This window comes from Danio aesculapii, chromosome 3 (genome assembly GCF_903798145.1).
Source record: "Danio aesculapii chromosome 3, fDanAes4.1, whole genome shotgun sequence".
Classification (NCBI taxonomy): domain Eukaryota; kingdom Metazoa; phylum Chordata; class Actinopteri; order Cypriniformes; family Danionidae; genus Danio; species Danio aesculapii.
Genome location: NC_079437.1, coordinates 16648599 through 16668412, shown reverse-complemented (window position 1 = coordinate 16668412; position 19814 = coordinate 16648599). Strand labels below are relative to the sequence as shown.

At 34.7% G+C, this 19814-nt stretch overlaps 1 protein-coding gene across 1 annotated transcript in view; it reads right to left on the bottom strand.

The window, feature by feature from the left end:
* The window catches only part of aclya (ATP citrate lyase a), a 61255-nt gene that overhangs the window by 17731 nt on the left and 23710 nt on the right, over window positions 1–19814 (bottom strand). Inside the window, exons 6-14 of the mRNA XM_056453265.1 lie at window positions 14913–14992; window positions 13377–13507; window positions 9111–9229; window positions 6969–7105; window positions 5341–5402; window positions 5119–5236; window positions 4882–5036; window positions 1656–1749; window positions 450–591 (exon numbers count right to left, since the gene is read on the bottom strand). Of these exons, the coding sequence (XP_056309240.1) occupies window positions 450–591; window positions 1656–1749; window positions 4882–5036; window positions 5119–5236; window positions 5341–5402; window positions 6969–7105; window positions 9111–9229; window positions 13377–13507; window positions 14913–14992 (1038 nt within the window). The remainder of the gene's footprint in view (window positions 1–449; window positions 592–1655; window positions 1750–4881; window positions 5037–5118; window positions 5237–5340; window positions 5403–6968; window positions 7106–9110; window positions 9230–13376; window positions 13508–14912; window positions 14993–19814) is intronic.

Genomic DNA, 19814 nt, shown 5'->3' with positions numbered 1-19814 from the left:
ATACTATGAAATTAAACATACTACTCAGCTCACATACTGTGACCGATGCTGCTTCCCAACTCATAAACTATCTGCCCTAAATAGTATTTGAAAAAAAAAAAAAAATTGAGTTGCATCCAAAAACCGCATACATCCATACTATATAGAGCAACAGGCAGAAGATTTAAGCAAACAGTGTCATTTTTATTCGTTTTTTCGCGGCACAAGTATTCTTGGAGCTTCGTATGTTTACAGTAGAACCACTGAGTCTTGGGACTCTTGCTGTTTATGGAAAATCAGAGAGCTCCAGGATTTCATCTAAAATATCTTAATTTGTTTTCTGAAGATGAACGAAGGATGACAGAATTATTTTTTGTTGTTGTTGTTGTTGAACTAAACCTTTAAGACTTAAATGCAAGAGCATAAACATAGCCTAAGCAAATAGTTTTAAATGCAAGTGCAAGACTCACGTGAAGGGGTAAACCATGGCCGCTACTGATGGCTCCTGGCGTGAGCAAACATAATCGAAGTCCAGCATGCCCTGCACTGCACGCGTCTGCATTCCCCACACTATAGACTTGGTGTGGTTACTGAACAAAGTGGTGCTTTTGGCTGTAAAGAAGGTAAATAAAAAGAAATAAAATATTACATCACATTGTCTGAGCGTTTATTAGGACAGATTGTTTCAGCTTTTATGTGCATGCTGGGATATATGGTAACACTTTAGCATAGGGAGGGACCAATTCTCACTATTAACTAGTGGCTAATTGCCTGCCTATTATTAAGATATTGGCTTTTTATTAGTACTTCTGAAGTAACAATCATACTCCTACCCAATACCTAAACATAACTGCTACCTTAATAACTACTAAGAGGCAGCGAATTAAGAGTTTGAGCTAAAAGTCAGTCATAGTTAATGGTTTGTTAATAGCAAAAATTGAACTTTAAATTAAAGTGAGATGCATACTGTGCATACATGATGCAAAACTTACTGATAAAATAATGATAGCCTGTGTGTGGTACTAACACCAAAAATGAAAAGACAATAAGTTGAATGCCAGGGATTTAATATTCCTCTCTCACAAAGGATATGTCTTTTAGGTGATAAAACTGAGGTTCCACATACTATGAATGAGGAGTTCTCCCTTATCGTTGGTATAACTACAGCAGCACGTATAATACTTAAGTTTTGGAAAGACATTCAATGCCCTACACCTAAATTATGGACTGAATTGATGATTGAGAATGTGTCATATGAAAAAATGTTGATAGTTTAAATGAAGAAATGAAATTCTTCTATATACATTATGAAGTGTCTACCCTGTTGTGCTCTATAGCATTATCTTTATGCATTTGTTACTGTTTTCCCAATTATATTTTTAAACTTTCTTAACAGTATATTTTATACATTTATAATATTTTATTATTAATTGCATTATAATAAAACATAATTAGCACTTCATTTTCAACTTTGATTGTTCGGCCCCAAGTATCAGAGGGAAGTATAAACACACAAAAAATATTGACAAAAAAACCCCAGTTAATCTTTTAATAATATTTGAGTCAATATAATCTACCATCAGCCTGTAGGGGGCGCAAAAACACTAGAGATTAGCTTGTTTCCTGTGATTATCATCACTGTGTGTTTGGTTGCGAGTGTGTATAGTGTCAGTAACCTGGAGGAAGTCCAGCACGACTCTTTTTGCCTGATGAAGATTCTGCTCCAGTTCGGACCTCAGAGAAAGAGGCTGATCTGGAGGAGGCAGGAGTCTGTGAGCAGGGGAGTAGTGAGAAAGAGATGTCAAGTGTATTGTTTATTAATCAGGATATGACTTTCACTCTTTATAGATTGGCAAAAGCGGCAGATCAGCTCCTAAAACAGTGAAGACTCAACAATAAGAAACACAACTTGTTTCAACTAAACAAGCCTGAATCAACTAAATGCATGCTATGAGATGGTTTCAAATATACACTACTGGTCAAAAGTTGAATGATTTTTCAGTCTTTAGGTGTCACAGGATCCTTCATAAATCATTCTGATTTAATGATCTGATGCTGAAAAAGTCATTATTGGTAACACTTTACAATAAGGTTGCATTAGATAATGTATTTACTGACATGAACAAACAATACATTACAGTATTTATTCATATTCGTTAATGTTAGCTAATGGAAATAACATCATTAATTTTATGTTAACTCGCCATGCATTAACTAATGATTTTGGATGTTAGTTAAACATTTACTAACGCATTATGTTAATGTTGCACAAGTATTGATCATAATGAGTTCATGTTAGTAAATACATTAAAGGTGCAGTATGCAAGTTTGACACATACTGCTTGAACTAGGTATAGTACCCCTGGTTCAAAACATAGGCAAGCGCAGGTTGCCAGATTGACATCAACAGGAGCGAGCCTGACTGTCGAGCCTAAAGGCTGATTTAAGTCGAGTTCTAAATAACCATGACAAGAAATTTATATTTCAAAAACGGCTTTTTTTCTTGCAGCTGAACAACAGTATAAAATGACAATGTTCACCTCAGGTACACCTCATGTGCTTTATTCAGAATAACCTGCTCACTTAAAGTTTATGTTCATATTATTTATATTGTTTGTTAATTAATCACCTCATGTGGAACTCTGAATCTGCGTCTCATTTCGGAGTCTGCTACTGTCCACCGGAGGTTGCATTTTGGTCGCGGACTCATACTCAGAGCCTTGCTGACTAAATGTATTGTTGACTAGCATTGTTTTTCAGATAAACAAGAATGTTCATTTAGAATGTTTCTTAAATATCTGCAAACTTATTATGGTGTTTTTATGCTTTAGAAGAATCAAAAACGTACATAGAGCACCTTTAACTACCATGAACTAATGAAATCTTATTGTAAAGTGTAACCCCATTATTAGTATTCTCAATGATAAACTGTTGTATTATTTATAAAAGTGCTGTAACTAATGCAGTTAGGGGCAGATTTAACCAATAAGCAAGTTATGCAGCCGTTTAGGGCCCCATTAAATCTGAGGACCCCCAAATAAATACCTAGAAGTTATGGTTGGACGATGTCGACCAATTTGGCATTGTACAAGGTTTAATGTGAATTCATTATTTATGAATAATTTATGAACTATTAACGAATTAATTATTTGTAGCCTACAGTTTTAACTGTACCTGACCCGCATGGTCTTTGTTTTACCCATAACCAAATCATAAATAAATAAAGATAAGTTACACACAAATTACTACCGGTCAATCACTTTTTCCGCGGGAGTCTGGCATGAACAGGCAGAGTGATCTGTGTCGTTATAATGGCGTCAACAAACTTGGTACATGCGTGAAAGCGAAAGATTGAAGCAGTGTACTGACGCTGTGACACGTTACCTGATAGATTCAAAAAGACAAGAGTCATTTGATAGAGACAAGATTGATTAAATATCACCTTTAACAACTATAGTGAGACTCGATCTAGCGGTACATCCTTGATAAACTGTTTGACGTGCACTGCTCTCTGGGCTGACTGCTGGAGCTCAGAGTCAGATGCGCACATAGCCTACACTGTAGCGCATGACATGAGTGTTTGTGTGTGTGTGTGGTCACGTGATGTGCGTTTACAGCCTTGTAGTGTGGACGGATGGCTTTTTAGAATTGCTAGGTGAAACACCAGTGTGGACGTGGATTGTTTTCGTTCTAAAACGCCATTTTAAAATGAAGACATTAGTGTAAACAGAGCTGTGTGTGTTTTTCATGATTTGGTTGCTGCTGCGACGGGGGGCGGGGCAGAGGATCGCGATGCCGGCTCAGCATCGTGATGTTTATCAGCCATTGACGATGGACGATGACATCGTCTATCGACCCAACCCTACTAGAAGTATACCTATAAATGATAATTAATATTGTTTTCTATGGTATTTTGTGAGGTGAGGGTCTAAAAATTTGCAAATCTGCACAAATGTGTCCCCCACCCTCAATCATGGACCAGTCCAGCAGTCAAATAAGTAAAGATTAGTTTTAAAATGTAATAGTTAATTTATTATTGTTAGTTGTGAGTTCATTTTAAGAAAAATCATTTTAAAAGTTTTAGATGTCACACGATGCTTTATATGTTGTGATTATTATTTTGCATTAAAATTAAGATGGATTAGAAAAGGAGGCCGAGTGGTGTAAGAAAAAAAACAACAAAAAAAAAAACAGCAAAATAAACAAAAATAAATTAAAGTACAAAAGGTGCATTTTAGAACTTTTGGAGCTTTGGAATTTTGGAACTTTTGGAATTGCTAAGGGCCCCCAAATCACTAAATCCACCCCTGAATTCAGTACCTTCTAAAGTACCCATGGTACTAAATGGTACTCAATTTTATTTATCAAGTACACATTAAATTATTCAAGAGTGATTACAAGATATTTAAACTAAATTCTATAATTTTGAACTTTCTCTTCATCAAAAAATCCTACAAAATAAAATCTTGCACCATTTCCACACATTTATGAAGCAAAAAAACAGTTTTCAACACTTATCATTTATGATTGAGTATCAATAACTATTACTCAGAACAACTAATCTGCATATAATAATGTCTTTTGAAGGATTATATGACACTGAAGACTGAATAATGATGCTGAAAATTCAATTACAGTAATACATAAATAAAAATTTATTTAAAAATGCATTTATTAATTAACTATTTAATAAAAATAAAAAAATAAAAACTATATTCCATATTTTAAATTGTCATTTATATTTCAATAATATTTCCAATTTGTCTGGTATTTTTGACAAAATCAGAGCAAAATAGGTCCTCTATTAAAAACATTATTAAAGAATCCTTCAGATTATCAAGACTGAAAGCGTATTCACAGAAAAAGAAGACAGCGCACGCGCACGCACGCACAATCACTCACCGTGGTCCCACCGCTAGCATTGAGAAGGAAGTTAGCGGTGTGGGCAGCGCCACGAGGCTGTGTGGCGATTGGACGATGACCCAGTGCCATCCCGACAATAGCAGTCATGTGCGTCTCAGTGCCAAAAACATGAATAGGGATACCGGTGGTCTTTCCTACACACACACGCGCGCACGCACACCATTAAAATAAGATCAAGTATTGACCCTTTTTATTTGTGCATATGAACAAACATACCAACTTCACCCATCACTCGTAAACCTTCCTGGTAGTTTGGTCCACCACGACGAACAAATATAGTGACTTCATGCTCTTTCAGAGGGTCCTGATAATCTTTGAAAGCCCTGACGATACCCTGATACACACAAAAATGATCAAACAAACACATAATGGATGCATGTCGCAATACAGCTAATGCTAACAGAAAAGCACAAATGAGTGTGTATTTACTGTACAAACCTTGAATGTTGCTGCAACGTTAGTGAAGTTGGCGATGCTGCCTCCAATGATCAGGACTTTACCTGTAAAAGATCAACAGTGGTGGATTAGGAAACTGCAGATACAACATACAGTATATGCAGGATGGTTCATTTAGGGGCTCATTATTCTACATGAAAATCAGGTATGTTTTAGCTAACATTTAGCACATGCTAGACAAAATGATCATGGCCTCCTTTAACCTTCAGCTCTACAAAAAAAAAAAAGACAACTTTAAAGTTATTATTGGTTCTCTAGATTTGTCAAGAATTGTCCAGTAAAACGTTCATGTGCGATTTAATTTTATAAAACTACCATTAGCATATCTTCAAAAATCTTTATTTATTTTTGCTTTTTATTATTTTATTTCAATCAGTTTGTCCTGTGACAGTTAGATTTTGTAATTAAATAATTCAAAATACGATAAAAAAAATAAAAAAATAAAAATAAAAAAAAATAAATAAAAACTCAAAACAATGATAAAAATAAGAAAATACACAAATCCAATTAAAAATTTCAAAAAAGAAAAAAAAAGAAAAAATAAATAAATTTTTTTTTTCAAAAATACACAAATCCAATTCAAAACACGATTCAAAAATACACAAATCCAATTAATAAATTTTCAAAAATACACAAATTCCATGAGTGAGTTCAAAACACAATTTAAAAATACACAAATCCCATTAGTTTAGTCATACACAGTGTAACTACAGGAAAATTATGGGTCACATTTTACAATAAGGTTCATTAGTTAATGTTAATTAATGCATTTACTAACATTAACATACAATGAGCAATACATTTACTACAGTATTTGTTCATGTTAGTTAACATTAGTTAATGAAAATACAGTTGTTCATAGTTAGTTCATGTTAATTCACGGTGCATTAACTAATGTTAACAAGCATGGACTTGAACATTTACTAATGCATTATTAACATCCAATTATGATTACTAAATGCTGTACAAGTGTTGTTCATGATTAGTTCATAATAATAAATGCATTAACTAACGAACCTTATTGTAAAGTGTTACCAAATTATGAAACTCTTTGGGTTTCGATGATGCTAATAGTCCAATCTGATTCAATGATCTAAGCTAAGCTATAAGTGCTCTTGTCAGACATGGAGATTGGCTGAATTGATAAAAAAAAAAAAAAAAAAAAAAGAATAAAAAAAAAAAAATGGGTAAACAACTGTTTTAATTGTAAAATGTGCCTACTTAAAAATAATAATAATAAATAAATATTAAAAAAAAGAAAAAAAAGTGAAGCATTCTTTGAACCTGAAATACATCTAAATTATTTAAGAGCGTATTCCCAGAAATAAAAACATTATAGAAGAAATTAAAAAAAAAAGCTCATGTTTGGAACCAGTGGAGGGTGAGTAAATGATGACTGATTTGTGATTTAATTTTAAGAACTACTGTTTATGTGTCTTCAATATTATATTAATTTTGTTTATTATTATTTATAATAATATTATTTTATTTCAGTCAGTTTTTCTGTGACTGTTTCATTTAGTTTTCCATTTACTGTGAATAGTTTCTTTTATGTCAAAGAAAATGTTTTTTGACCAATAGTTGCCATTCACTAAAATAACCTTACGTACCATCAGGGTGTTTCTCGCGGGTCATCAGGGAGAGGATGGTCTTGGCGTAATCATATGTTTGTTGCTCACTTGGAGCTCCTGAATACTCGCCGTAATTGGCCAGTTCATTAACTCCACCCAGATCACAGATTGTGTCACTATGAGAGAAAAAAATAAATAAATCAATGTTTTAAAATACCTGCAAGTAGACAGACAAGCAATATAAACGCATGACACTGACTCAGATCCTATTTCCAACATTAGAGCTGAAACAGGCCCAAATAAGTTATTCAGCGAATCTAAAAAAAATTATTTGTTTGTTTGTTTGTGTGCATTAGAGAAGAGCGCATTTGGTTTCTTAATGGTCTGCTTTTCTCTCAGAGGAAAAGCACATGCGCATCCTAATTAGTCTCCCAGCGCTGTCTCTCGCTCCATCTCATTCCTCCATCCAGACAGAAGGACAGATGCAGGGGAGAGAGATAAACCTCCAGATAAATCAAGCATGGATGGGTAATGTTATTTAGCTCTCGGAAGGCTCATACAGGTATCTGCTTCATCTCTCAGCACATGAGGCACAAGAATTCAGCTTATTATACCAGCATTTTCCTTCAGACTCTTTAAAAGCTACTCTTTCGAAATGAAAACTCATGCAATTCCAAGTCTATATGATTTCACTTTTGGACCACAAAAGATGATTTGTGGAGACAGTTTAGTTTTTTATTTATTATTTTTTTAAACCAATAAAGTTTAATATGGAGTCAGATCATTCTCAGAAAAATACAACTACAAAACATTATTCATACATCTGCAACACAAGTCACATTTACAAAATCCAACTTGTAAGTTCAAGACAATACTTTAATACACAAAACCAATTAATAAAGTACAAAACACGATTCATAAATGCACAAATCCATTTTGTAAATTCAAAACAATTCAAAAATACACAAATCCAATTCCTAAATTCAAAACATGAATTATAATATACACAAATCCAGTTGCCGAAAATATTCATAATTTTTGCTTCTGAATCCACAAATTGCGTGCTGTATTTATGAATTAGATTTTGTAAATGTGAATTGTGCTGTCCATTTATGAACTTTATTTTGTAAATATTATTTTTGAGACCGATCTGGCTCCATAATCCAAAGTTTTGGACTGCATTATTTTGTATCTCATAGACAAAGTAATTCTCCAGGTATCTCTTGTGTTTTGCAGAAGAAAAAAGAAATTCAGGTTTGGATCAACAAAATTTACTGACAGAGAGAAGAGGATGGGTCTCAAGCATATGCACAAACTTGTGTGTGAAATGCGCAGACTTTTTTACATACACGCACACACACACAAAAAAAAAATCATGATTCATCAAAACTTTAATACCACAATTTATTCTAAATGTATTAAAAAAAAAATCAAGAACAACTAATACCACAACTAATCATGTACGCCTAGATCCATATAAACATATATAAAGCACCCTACATATAATTAGATGTCCTTTACAGGCTGAATGAAAAATAACTAGACATTGAAAATTTATATTACAATCATATTACATATATAGTTATTATTGAGCGAGATGCTAATGGTCTAATCCGATTCAATGATTAATGCTAAGCTAAAAGTGCTCCCGCCAGACCCAGAGATCGGCTGAATGGACTCAAAAATGAAGGAAAAAACAACAAAACAAAAAAAAAAAACCACTCAACTGTTTATCTCTACGGGAATTGTAAAATGTGCCTACATTTAAAAAATAAATAAATAAATAAAAAATAAAAAATAAAAGTGCTTCTTTGAACCTCAAATACTTTAAAACCTTTTGGAGTTTCTTCCTGTTTAACGGAAAAATATTATATTTATTATTTTTATCTATTTTTTTTTTTATTGTTGCAGACCAGCATTCACAGAAATAAAAATAATATGGTAAAAAACTCAATCAAGTTTGGAAAAAGTGAAGGGTGAGTAAAAGATTGATAGATTTGTGATTTCATTTTAGAAACTCCTGTTAACGGGTCTTCAAAATGATCTATTTTTGCTTATTTATAATAATAAAATTTATTTCAGTCAACTTTTTTCTGTAAGTTAAGGATGATCAAAGATTTTTTAAAAATTGTTAACATTAGGATTCATCCATGCATCATGTGCAAACTAGACTAACTGTACCTGTAGACAACAGAAGCTCCGCCTCCTGCCACCATAGTCCAGATGCGTCCGCGAGGGTTCAGGAGTGTTAGCTTGAGACTGGCGCCACTTTTAGCATCCAGATCTGCTATGTATGCCTCCTACAGAAAGATTGTGTAAAAAAAAAAAAAAAAAAAAAAAAAAAAAAAAAAAAAAAAGGAAATCTGCCTTTTAGTATAAACATTTCATAGAATTTTTAGGACATCTATAAGCTTGCGTGATCCAAAACCATGACAAAATTCCTGTTTAGAAAATATAATACTGATATAAACATCTAAAGCTTGCATTTGTCACTCCCGCCTCAACGGATCAATTTTTTTTTCATGTCACCTAATATTTTAGTTTCCCATTAAATCGTGACCAATCAAATGCTCTCTAGTATCCCCCGCCCCTTCAAGATGCTTCACATCTGCTTTTTATTACGTGCTTGAGCTCAACCACTCTCACTGGCAAATCTATGATAAAAACAAAATGCTATTGGCTGTTTTAAAAGGGGAGGAGCTACATTATGTCCCACCCTCTCTTCATGTTTCAGTTGAGATTATGTCAAATAAAAATGTCAAGGCACTTCACAGGACCTTAAAATATGAAACTATCAGTTCAGCAAAACTGGATCTACCAGGCAAATGGCAAATCAAATACTCTTCAAAGCAGAAACTCATTAGCTTCTGCGGTGCATACGCAGTAAACAGTATCATCATAAAATGGCTTGTGGGCCGCGCGGTGGCCAATTATTTAATGAACCCAGCACTCTTGCCCGTCCAACCCATATGGATCAACAACCAATTACGGCAGCACATCTGACAGAAAGCACAACATTGGACCTAAAGTTGCTTATTAATAAACCAACTCTGATTTGATTCCAGCTTAAACCAGTCTGTTATAACAGCTATAGTATTTCGGTGTGCTAGACCAATTAAACCAGTTTTCTGTCAGATAAATACTGGCTAAACACACACTGTAGAGGCTCTAAAACACTCTCTTTCATTCTGAACACTGTAATGCTGCCTCTGTGTGGAGAGATTGAACACCATGAATGATTTATGACTGATAATTAATTATTAAATCATATTCTTTAGGAGAAGTGAAAGTAAGCAAACACGGCGGAATCAGAACAGCCCGAGCTTCCTCTGATGAATCGACAAAAACTGAGACAAAGGCAAGAGATTTCTTTATTATATGTTGGGCTTGTAGATTAACTATAAATTAATATTTAGATGGCATCTGTCATTGAATCACAACCCACATAAGGAATAATTGACAACAGGCCAAGGAATAATTTGCAAATAATACACACACACACACACACGCACGAGGTGTGAGAAGGGGAAACAGTGTTTTTCTTTTCCTAATAATCCAACAGGTTGGAGTCAATTAATCATTCATTCATTCATTCATTCATTTATTTTCTTTTCGGCTTAGTCCCTTTATTATTCCGGGGTCGCTACAGCGGAATGAACCGCCAACTTATCCAGCACATGTTTCACGCAGCGGATGTCCTTCCAGCTGCAACCCATCTCTGGGAAACATCCATACACACTCATACACTACGGACAATTTAGCCTCTAACCTGTACTGCAAGCCTTTGGACTGTGAGGGGAAACCAGAACGCCTGGAGGAAACCCACGCGAATGCAGGGAGAAAATGCCAACTCCACACAGAAACGCCAACTGACCCAGCTGAGGCTCGAACCAGCGACCTTCTTGCTGTGAGGCGACGGCACTACCTACTGCACCACTGCATCACCTGGAGTCAATTATTCTTATTATATTATGTCTACCAACGCTACATTTTTATTTTAAGACATTTGTAGGGTTCATTCTTGTGTTGTATGAAAACTATTTATGCACTTCTTTCTAACTGTGTGTTCACACCGAAAGCGGCGAGTGTCAAAGTGAAAAAAAAAAATCTCAGTTTCAAGGGCTATCTAGGCCTTCTCCTTGGCCCTACGCCTTCAAGCTAAAGCGAATGGGCTATATGCACACAGACTTTTCAACCAGCCCACCCGACGGCTTCAGCCTGCAGGTACAGATGGCGCTAGCAGTTACACGGTCTATTATCTCGTTTTATGCTTAAATAAATAAATCTAAGCCGAAGTTTATTTACCTGAATGTATTGTAACTACATTACAACGTCGATGCTGTAAAAGGAGTCTTATAAAATTTTAAATGGTCACAGAAACTTTTCACTGGAAGTTTATCATTGTCTGAAAAATGCTAGCTGTGCATACACCCCAGTGGGACACCCCTAGCACTTCACGTAAACACTCTGGGTAGGGGTAAGGGGAAGGGCCTAAGTTAAACTGCTTCAAGAACAGTAATGCTGCTACCTCACTGTAATGACATCTTCCAACGTTTTATTTAGAAAGATTAGGGCAGCACTGGCAACACTTCCCTATGTCTGTGTGTAGATCTCTTTGGGTTTGTGTTTGTATGGGAGAGCGAGTGCCATAAACAGAATGTGTTTGCATACACAACTAAAAAAAGGAAACACATTTGCATTCAACTGCTTACTTTCGTAGTCAGTGCTTTTGTGTTTTGTTCCTTTATTGTTGTAGGTTTGAAAGACCTCTGTTGCACAATGTCAGAATGGGTTTTTACCCAGGTAAATTTGCATGCAACTTCTTGAGTAAACAGAGTTTTCAGGCTCAAGAAGGTTGTGGTCACCATTTAAGACCATTATGAATCAAATTTCAGACTTACACAAGGCTAAACGCTAAGGATTTTTTCTAATGGCCTAGTTAAAACAATGAAACAAATGTTATTGTAAGTTAATAAGATAATTAAACCATATCGGTAAATAAGTTAATAAATAAACTTTTATTGAGATGGAATGTCGGTGATTGGCCCAATTGAAAACTTAGGACCTGTTTAAAGTGATTTAAGACCTACAACACAACATTTCAGTGAATTCAAGACTTTTTAAAGGTCACTTGAAGAGCCTTGAAATGTGCATTTTTATTCAATGTTTGACAATCTTAACCAAAACATGAAGGGAGAATGGAACAGTGTAGCTCCTCACCTTTAAAAAAAAAAAAAAACATCACAGCTCTGCCAGTGAGAGTGGTTCAGCTCAAGCACATCATATGACGAATGTCTTGAAGGGGGTGGGGCATGTCAGATACTAACGAGCATTTGATTGGTTATGATTTGATGAGAAACTAGTATGGGTAGACTTAAAGCAGTTGATCCATTTAGGCAGAAGTGTTTTGGAGCACACAAGATTATCAATATCTTAAAAACTAACAATACTGATACTAATTTTGTTTTTGAAATTTAAGACATTTTAAGCCTTTTTAAGACCCCATGAATACCCTGCTGATGCTACATGGTTAATCTGCTCTGGGGCTGACTTTATTCTGGGTTAGAAATCGCACACCCAAACTGAACCAATTCACTATAGAGTCCCCATCAATATACTGGGGCATTAAGTCCCACACAGACAGCAGGTCGAGCGCCCCCTGCTGACCTCACTAACACCACTTCCAACAGCAACCTAGCTTTCCCATGTGGTGCCGCATCCCGGTACTGACCGGGCGCAGCCCTGCTTAGCTTCAGTGGGCAACCATGTGAGAGTTGCAGAGAGCTAGCTGCCGGCAAATGAATTATAATTATTTATATTTCAATATTATAGATTCAAATAGTTTCAAATTTTCAGTTAAGCTTTAAAATAAAATTGAGATTTAAATATTCATACATACACATTTGCTTTAATATATAAACCTTTTGTTAACCTACATTAATAAAACAAGTTGATTGGTTTGCACTGATATAACAGCATTTCCTTTTAGATGCCTTTGCTGCATCAGAAGTGCTTCTGCCTTGTAAATGCATTTAATTATAATAAAGACATTTTTTTAACAGAGAAGCGAGTTGCTGACTCTTTCGCGATAAACTGACTCTCTCATGTGTCATGTGATTGGCTGTTTGCTGCACGTGTCAGCCGGATACAGTCCAGAGTTAATCACATCTCTGATTTAAAACCAGTTATTAGAGAACACCTTAGACTAGGTTAGGTAACTCAGAGTAAGCTTTGGGTTGACAAAACCAGAGCTTGTTCAACTTGTTTTGTGCAACAGGCCCTTGAAATAACTGTGATATAAATTAAGTTAACACAGGGCAAAACCTGCATGGAACTACTTTAACTGAGAAAAAAAAATTGCATACTACAGAGTATACTTCAGACGGTCAGAATCAAGCAGTATTCATTAGTCGAAATGTATGGAAAGACCGTGACAGGATTTCTTACCTCCGGATAAGCTTCTCTGCCGAAGGGAGGGGGAAACTCCACATCACCCCACTTGGCTTTGCACAAATAATCTGCTGTGGCATCGATTTTTGCAGCCATGTCCAGAACATACACACCATCCTTCGTGACCACTGATAGAGAGAACAGAGGGTTTGTTTTAATGCCACAAATTGATTTCACTTTGCATTTTTTCTCTGCCTGCCTTAGGCACTTTCCACTGAAGTCTTCATTTAAAAGTTAACCGGTGCTTTATTTAGAACTGTTGCAGAGTTGATGGCATGTTATTAAAATTTTTGATGCATATGATTCCCGAGTAATGCATTGCACTGGATGACGATGCACTTTTTTTGTTTCATTGAAATGTGAAATTCTATGAGAATGGAGCGCACACAAAACTTTCTAATAGTGATTCTAATTCTAAATGTGATTTCATACGGAGCAAAAATAAACAGGAACATCAAAGGAAGTTAGAAGCGGAGTTCACAACACAGGAACAGATGCCGTAGGGCACACGGGGATTATTAATTTATGTCCTGTAAAACATCCGAGTCACCATCAAACAGCATCCCATGTTAATTAATTAGCAATCCAGCGCATTCATTTTCTCAAATTAAACATGTCCTCAAAACATTCAGTGAGGTTTCATTGAAACCAAGTTGGACAAGTCAGTTCCTTCTTCAGTAAAAACAAGTAGCTAATCAAGTCAAATATTTTTCACACATGATTTGTTGTTTAGTCATCCATACATAGTTGAAGACAGAATTATTAGCCCCTTGTATATTTTCTCAATTTTTGTTTAACAGAGAGCAGGTTTTTTTCAACACATAATAGTTTTAATAACTCATTCCTAATAATAATAATAATAATAATAATAATAACTGATTTCTTTTATCTTTGCCATGATGACAGTAAATAATATTTTACTAGATGCTAGTATTCAGCTTAAAGATGACATTTAAAGGCTTAACTTGGTTAATTGGCAGGCTAGGGTTATTAGGCAAGTCACTGAAAAATGGTTTGTTCTGTAGGCAATTTAAAAATATATATTGCTTAAAGGGGCTAATAATATTGACCTTAAAATGGTTAAAAAATGCTTTAATTAAAGCCAAAATAAAACACACAAGACTTTCTCTGGAAGATAAAATAGAATAGGAAATAATGTAAAAAAATCCTTGCTCTGTCAAAAATCATTTGGGAAATATTGGACTCTTACGGCCTTGAAAAGAACTGGAAGTAGTTAGTTTTTGGTCTCCCTACAATGAATCAACAGTGATACGTTTGTCTGTTTGTTTGCTTGCTTGTGTTTAACTCCATGACAGCTTTTATAGCTATTTTCAAGGCTAGAAAATGCATAGTACAGTTAGATTATATAAAGTTTGTACACTTTACTTTAGCTAAAGAAAACCTTAACTAAACCAGCATTTGGTTTAATTCTGTGAGGAATTTACTGAAGAATTAACACAGACACAATCAAATAGAACAGGCTTCATAGATAAAGTGCTTTTTTAAACAGTGAAAATACATTTGGCAGCTTACCTAGAGGGTTGATCTCCAAGTATGTGAAGTATAAATCTTCATACAGGTTGAACAAGCCCACCAGAAAACTAGACAAGATCCTGCAGAGACAAAAACAAACAAACATCTGTGTTCTATTCAATAATAAAATATTGCTACATTTAAATGTTGCGAACATGATAAACTATCAAGTTATTTATTACCACAATTAAGGCAACCATAAAATCCTACAACCAACATCACACACCCAAAGTGAATTTGCGTTTGGTAGTTTAATGAACAATCATTGGAAATTAAAAGCAAATGATTAAATTGTAACAACATGTGTAACAAATACAGTGGGGGATTGAACACGTCATGTTTTTTCCAGCGAATAATATTTCTAAAAGAGCTGTTAATATGGGATTGAACCAGATTTTGGTAAAAACCCAAACAATACAAACCTAAAAATAAAACAAAAAATAAATCTGGAAAAAGAGTTGTGTAATAACAATGAAATGACACAAGGTGAAAACACTGAACTACTGAAACTTATTTAATACTTTATATAAAAAACATTTTTTTAATGACGGCAGCTTAAAGATGCCTCTCATATGGAGAATGAAGCCACATGTACTGCTCAGGAGTGATTTTTTTTTTTTCACAAACCTCAACAGTGTGTAAAAATATTGATAGTTCTGTTTTGTCTGTCTAACCAAACTGATCTTTATTTTGTATTTTCTATTGGATTCAAGTCAGGTGATTGGCTAGGCCATTCTACAGCTTGATTTTCTTGATGACTTAAAATGAAATGACGCAGGGAAAAGTATTATCACACATATCTTCATTTGTAAACTAATTAGTTTAGTTTTCTTTGCAGATATGGATTTCTTTGGTTGTTAACATCTGATGAAAATTTCAAGACAACAGCACCTTTAGAAATATGTTTTCTGAGAAAAACAGTGACGTGTTCAATACTTGTTTTCCCCGCTATACAGTGAAAAAAATTATTCAAATATGATTTCTTTGATTCACACTTTTTTTTTTTGTTAAGTGGCTGCAAACAATTTATTTGGGCTGAATTTGAACAAATAAATTAAGTTAAAAATTACTAAATTTAATTTGTTTAAATTCAACATATAAATTGGTTGCAACAATTTTGTAGACTTTTTTTTTTCCAGTGTATGAGTAACATGAATCAATGAAACAAATGCATGTAAAATGCAACAAATTTAAGATACGTTTTTCACTCTATACAAGAAATACAAAGATGTGCTATATAATAGATATACCAAGGATATATGATGCTTCCACAATATTGTATGTAACAGAAATTAAAATCTGAAATTAAATAGACTGGGGAGACCTTAGGGTAAGACTAACAATATTAAGGCAAGATCAACAATATGGTAGTAAAAGTATTATGAAATATTAGGGTTTTTTTTCCTTTCAATTTTAATGCATTCCTGTGACATTAAAAGCTAATTTGACACGATCCTTTAGAAACCATTGATGCCACGTTGCTCATTAATAATTTGAAGCAATTTAACATCTACTAGCATTCTTCAATGAAAATGAAGGACAAAAAGAACAGCACACTTTCTTTTTTTTTTGTGATGCTTCAGCAAAACTGTATATAAAACAAATTGAAAACGAAGACTAAAAAGAGCCAGACTGGGAACAGTAATGACAGAATGGGTTATTGATCTGAGCCAGAACAGCTGGTGTTGGAAGTAACAAGGGAAAACTGAGGGCGGAGAGAGAGAGCGCGCGAGAGAGAAACATCCGTCATCACCCTCATAAAAATACAACCTGACGCTCCACAGTCCAGTGACCACAAATTATCCACGAAAAATGATGGAGAGACTGAATCACTGGCAGAAGAGGGAGGAACTAACGGGATGACAGCAAATGTGCTCTGTGAAAGCTTTATGGGGAAAATGTGTGCGTCTTTTACAACACAATATTTGTGATAGGGAGTTGCATGTAGATTTTCAAGCTGTACATCTCTTAAAAAAGACATACGTTTCTGTGTGTGTGAGACCCTGGACCAGTCATAAGTGAGATTTATACATCATCTATTGATAACATCATTGATTTATTATGTTAGGACAAAGACTTTAGAACACACAAGACATGTCACTTGTATAGTTTTGAATGGAGAAAAGTGTAAAGGTCAATCTGGTGAATAAAGTCCCGCCTACTAGTACAGGAGCCAATCATTGATCGCTATAGACTGCCGTTTCTCTGGGGGAGAAGCTCAGACCAGACGTGTGCTTTTACGACAGTTTGGTGGTCAACAAACACACTGGAATCTCAGTGAATATTTGCTTCACAGACATAAAAAACGTATCCAGATAAAGTTTGAAATAAACCCACTACACTTCAAACAGTTCCTTCTGGTTTTGTACGCGAGGTACAGTTCGTCCTGAGCAGCACGATCAGACGAAGCATTATTCAGAGAATGGTCATGTGTAGAACGGCCATAAATGAGGTTGGTGTCGTGATCTCGTACCTTTCGCATTAGCTCGGGCAACCTGAAAATAAGTAGATTTAGTTTGATTTGAACGTTTAGAAATGAAACTTACGAGATGATTGTTGTTTAATTTTATTGATGATTCCAAATATGTAATGTAATCGTGAGCTTGGCTAACAGTTTGAGAATTTGATGTTTTCCCATACAGACAGAATGCCCGAGCATACTGCCAGAGAGGTTACATTTTACTTGAAGGGGGCTTCATAAGACTTGCTTATGACAACTGGCATAAATAGTCATTTACTCATTGACATTTCAAATGCAAAGATGGCTTTGTTTGTCATAGCTTCTCAAAAATAGGTTGTGTTATAATAACGTCTTGAATTTTATAAATTGTGTCATTAATATTTTTCCTGACCTCAACTACAGTGGTACAAGCTATATTTGTCATTAAAATGTCATTAGATATTAAATGACACCCTTCATAAAAATTATTTGACAGAGTCATTACTCTTTTAATAAACATTTTAATGACAAATACAGCTTGTTTTACATAAAAAAAATACATGTAAAAAAAATACATAAAAATGCATGACAATTATTATTATTAAATATTTAGAAATTATGACATTTGAGTTATAACATTTTAAATTGAACATTTAAATGACAAATACAGCTTGTACCACTGAAAAAGTGATCAGAAAAATATGCATGACACTTATGATGAGCTTATGACTAGGGCCAGACAGAATCTGCGAACGTTTTTTGCCATTTCTACAGAGAATTTTGGTTAAAAATAAATAAATAAATAAATAAAATAAAAAATGCAGATTTCTGCGGAATTATTTTGGGGGTCTCATAACTAAAACCTTAATATGTGAAATAAAAAATAATATCTTTTTAACTTTTATTTAATGTTTAAAATGCAAATCCAATTAGATTCACTTTATTCGGTAAACAAAGCAAGTTCAAAACAAATTAATATCTCTACTAAAAGACACAAAATATTACTGTACAAACTGCATTGTACATAGATCAGATGAACGTTTTCATATTAGTCAATAATATTACTGTAATTAATAAAAAAAAAGGGAATAAATATAGATTTACACACATTTACTCAAGTAAATAAACAGAACTAATGATGGACTAAAAATCTGCGGAATTCTGCGAAATTCTGCGAACGCAGATTCCGTGTGGGCCTTCTTATGACAACCATGTTTATGACAGATTTATGACTTAAGATTTAAGTTAAGTTGTCTTGGTAATGTCAAGTTGTCATGACAGAGATAAAGGCTGGTTGTGATGCATTTGTTTATGTTAAGCTGTCATAAACAATGTTATCTTTGCATTTAACATGACATGAGAGCAAATGACACTTAACGACAGTTGTCATAAGCATGCATAAAAACTCATTCGTGTATACGATGATTATAAAGGTTTCATGAACACCCCCTTCAAGTAAAATGTTAGCCACATTACTAAATATAAAATTGTGTTTGATAGATTTACAGTAGAAAAAATGTGAAAATATATACATCTTTATCGCCATTGGTGAAAATGTACATGTGCAACATTAGACTGGTGTGTGTCTGAAAAAGAGATGGAGAACAAAAGAGACGGAGGAATAAAAAGAGGTGCGGAAAGTGGCCAGTGCTGCCAAACAATCTCCCTGACCATCTCAATGTCAGCCAAGACGGAGAAGCCAGCCAGAACGAAATGTCAAAGTGTGTGTGCGGGTTATCAAAATGACGGACGGGGTTTATAGACGTGAATTGAATAATACTGGGGGCTGGACGGAGACGGGGAAAGAGGAAATATTTAATTAGTGTAATGGATCAAACTACTGGCAGCACAGCTGAGAGCGGCTCGTCTGCTTGTTTGTCCTCTTTCCTCTCATGCTCATTTCTTCCTCACCATTCGGTTCTCCTGTCCCGAACTGCACCACTGCCTGCAGACTCTTGTGTACAGGGACATAGAAGACCTCAAGGGTTTTTTGGGCAACTCTTTTAGGGTTTATTTTTTTATTTCTTCTAGACTGTTTTTTTTTCTACATGCCAAATGAAGTGTTTGCAGAATTATTAACCCTTGTGTACTGCTCAAATTGACTATGTTTTTATTATGTTAGTGGCATTTTTTGCCTCCATTGACGTCCATTATAATTATAATTTTTGATTGCAAAGCCATGACAGCACATAATCATACTTTCTTGATTGTTGGTAGTTTTCCCTGTTGGGAGGAGTTAAAGTGTGTAATTTTACTGTTGATCATAGATGGGAGCAGGGCTTTACATTAACACCCGCCAACCCACCAAATACCTGGCAGGTAAGACAGCCGCTCCCACAAGCCACTTCGGCTGGTTTGAAATATTTTTTAAATTGTAGTTTTCTTAAAAGCAGGGTTCGACAATAAGTGTGTTATCTTAGAAATTTGATCTTAGAATCGAGAAGCAGCACAACTGACAAAAA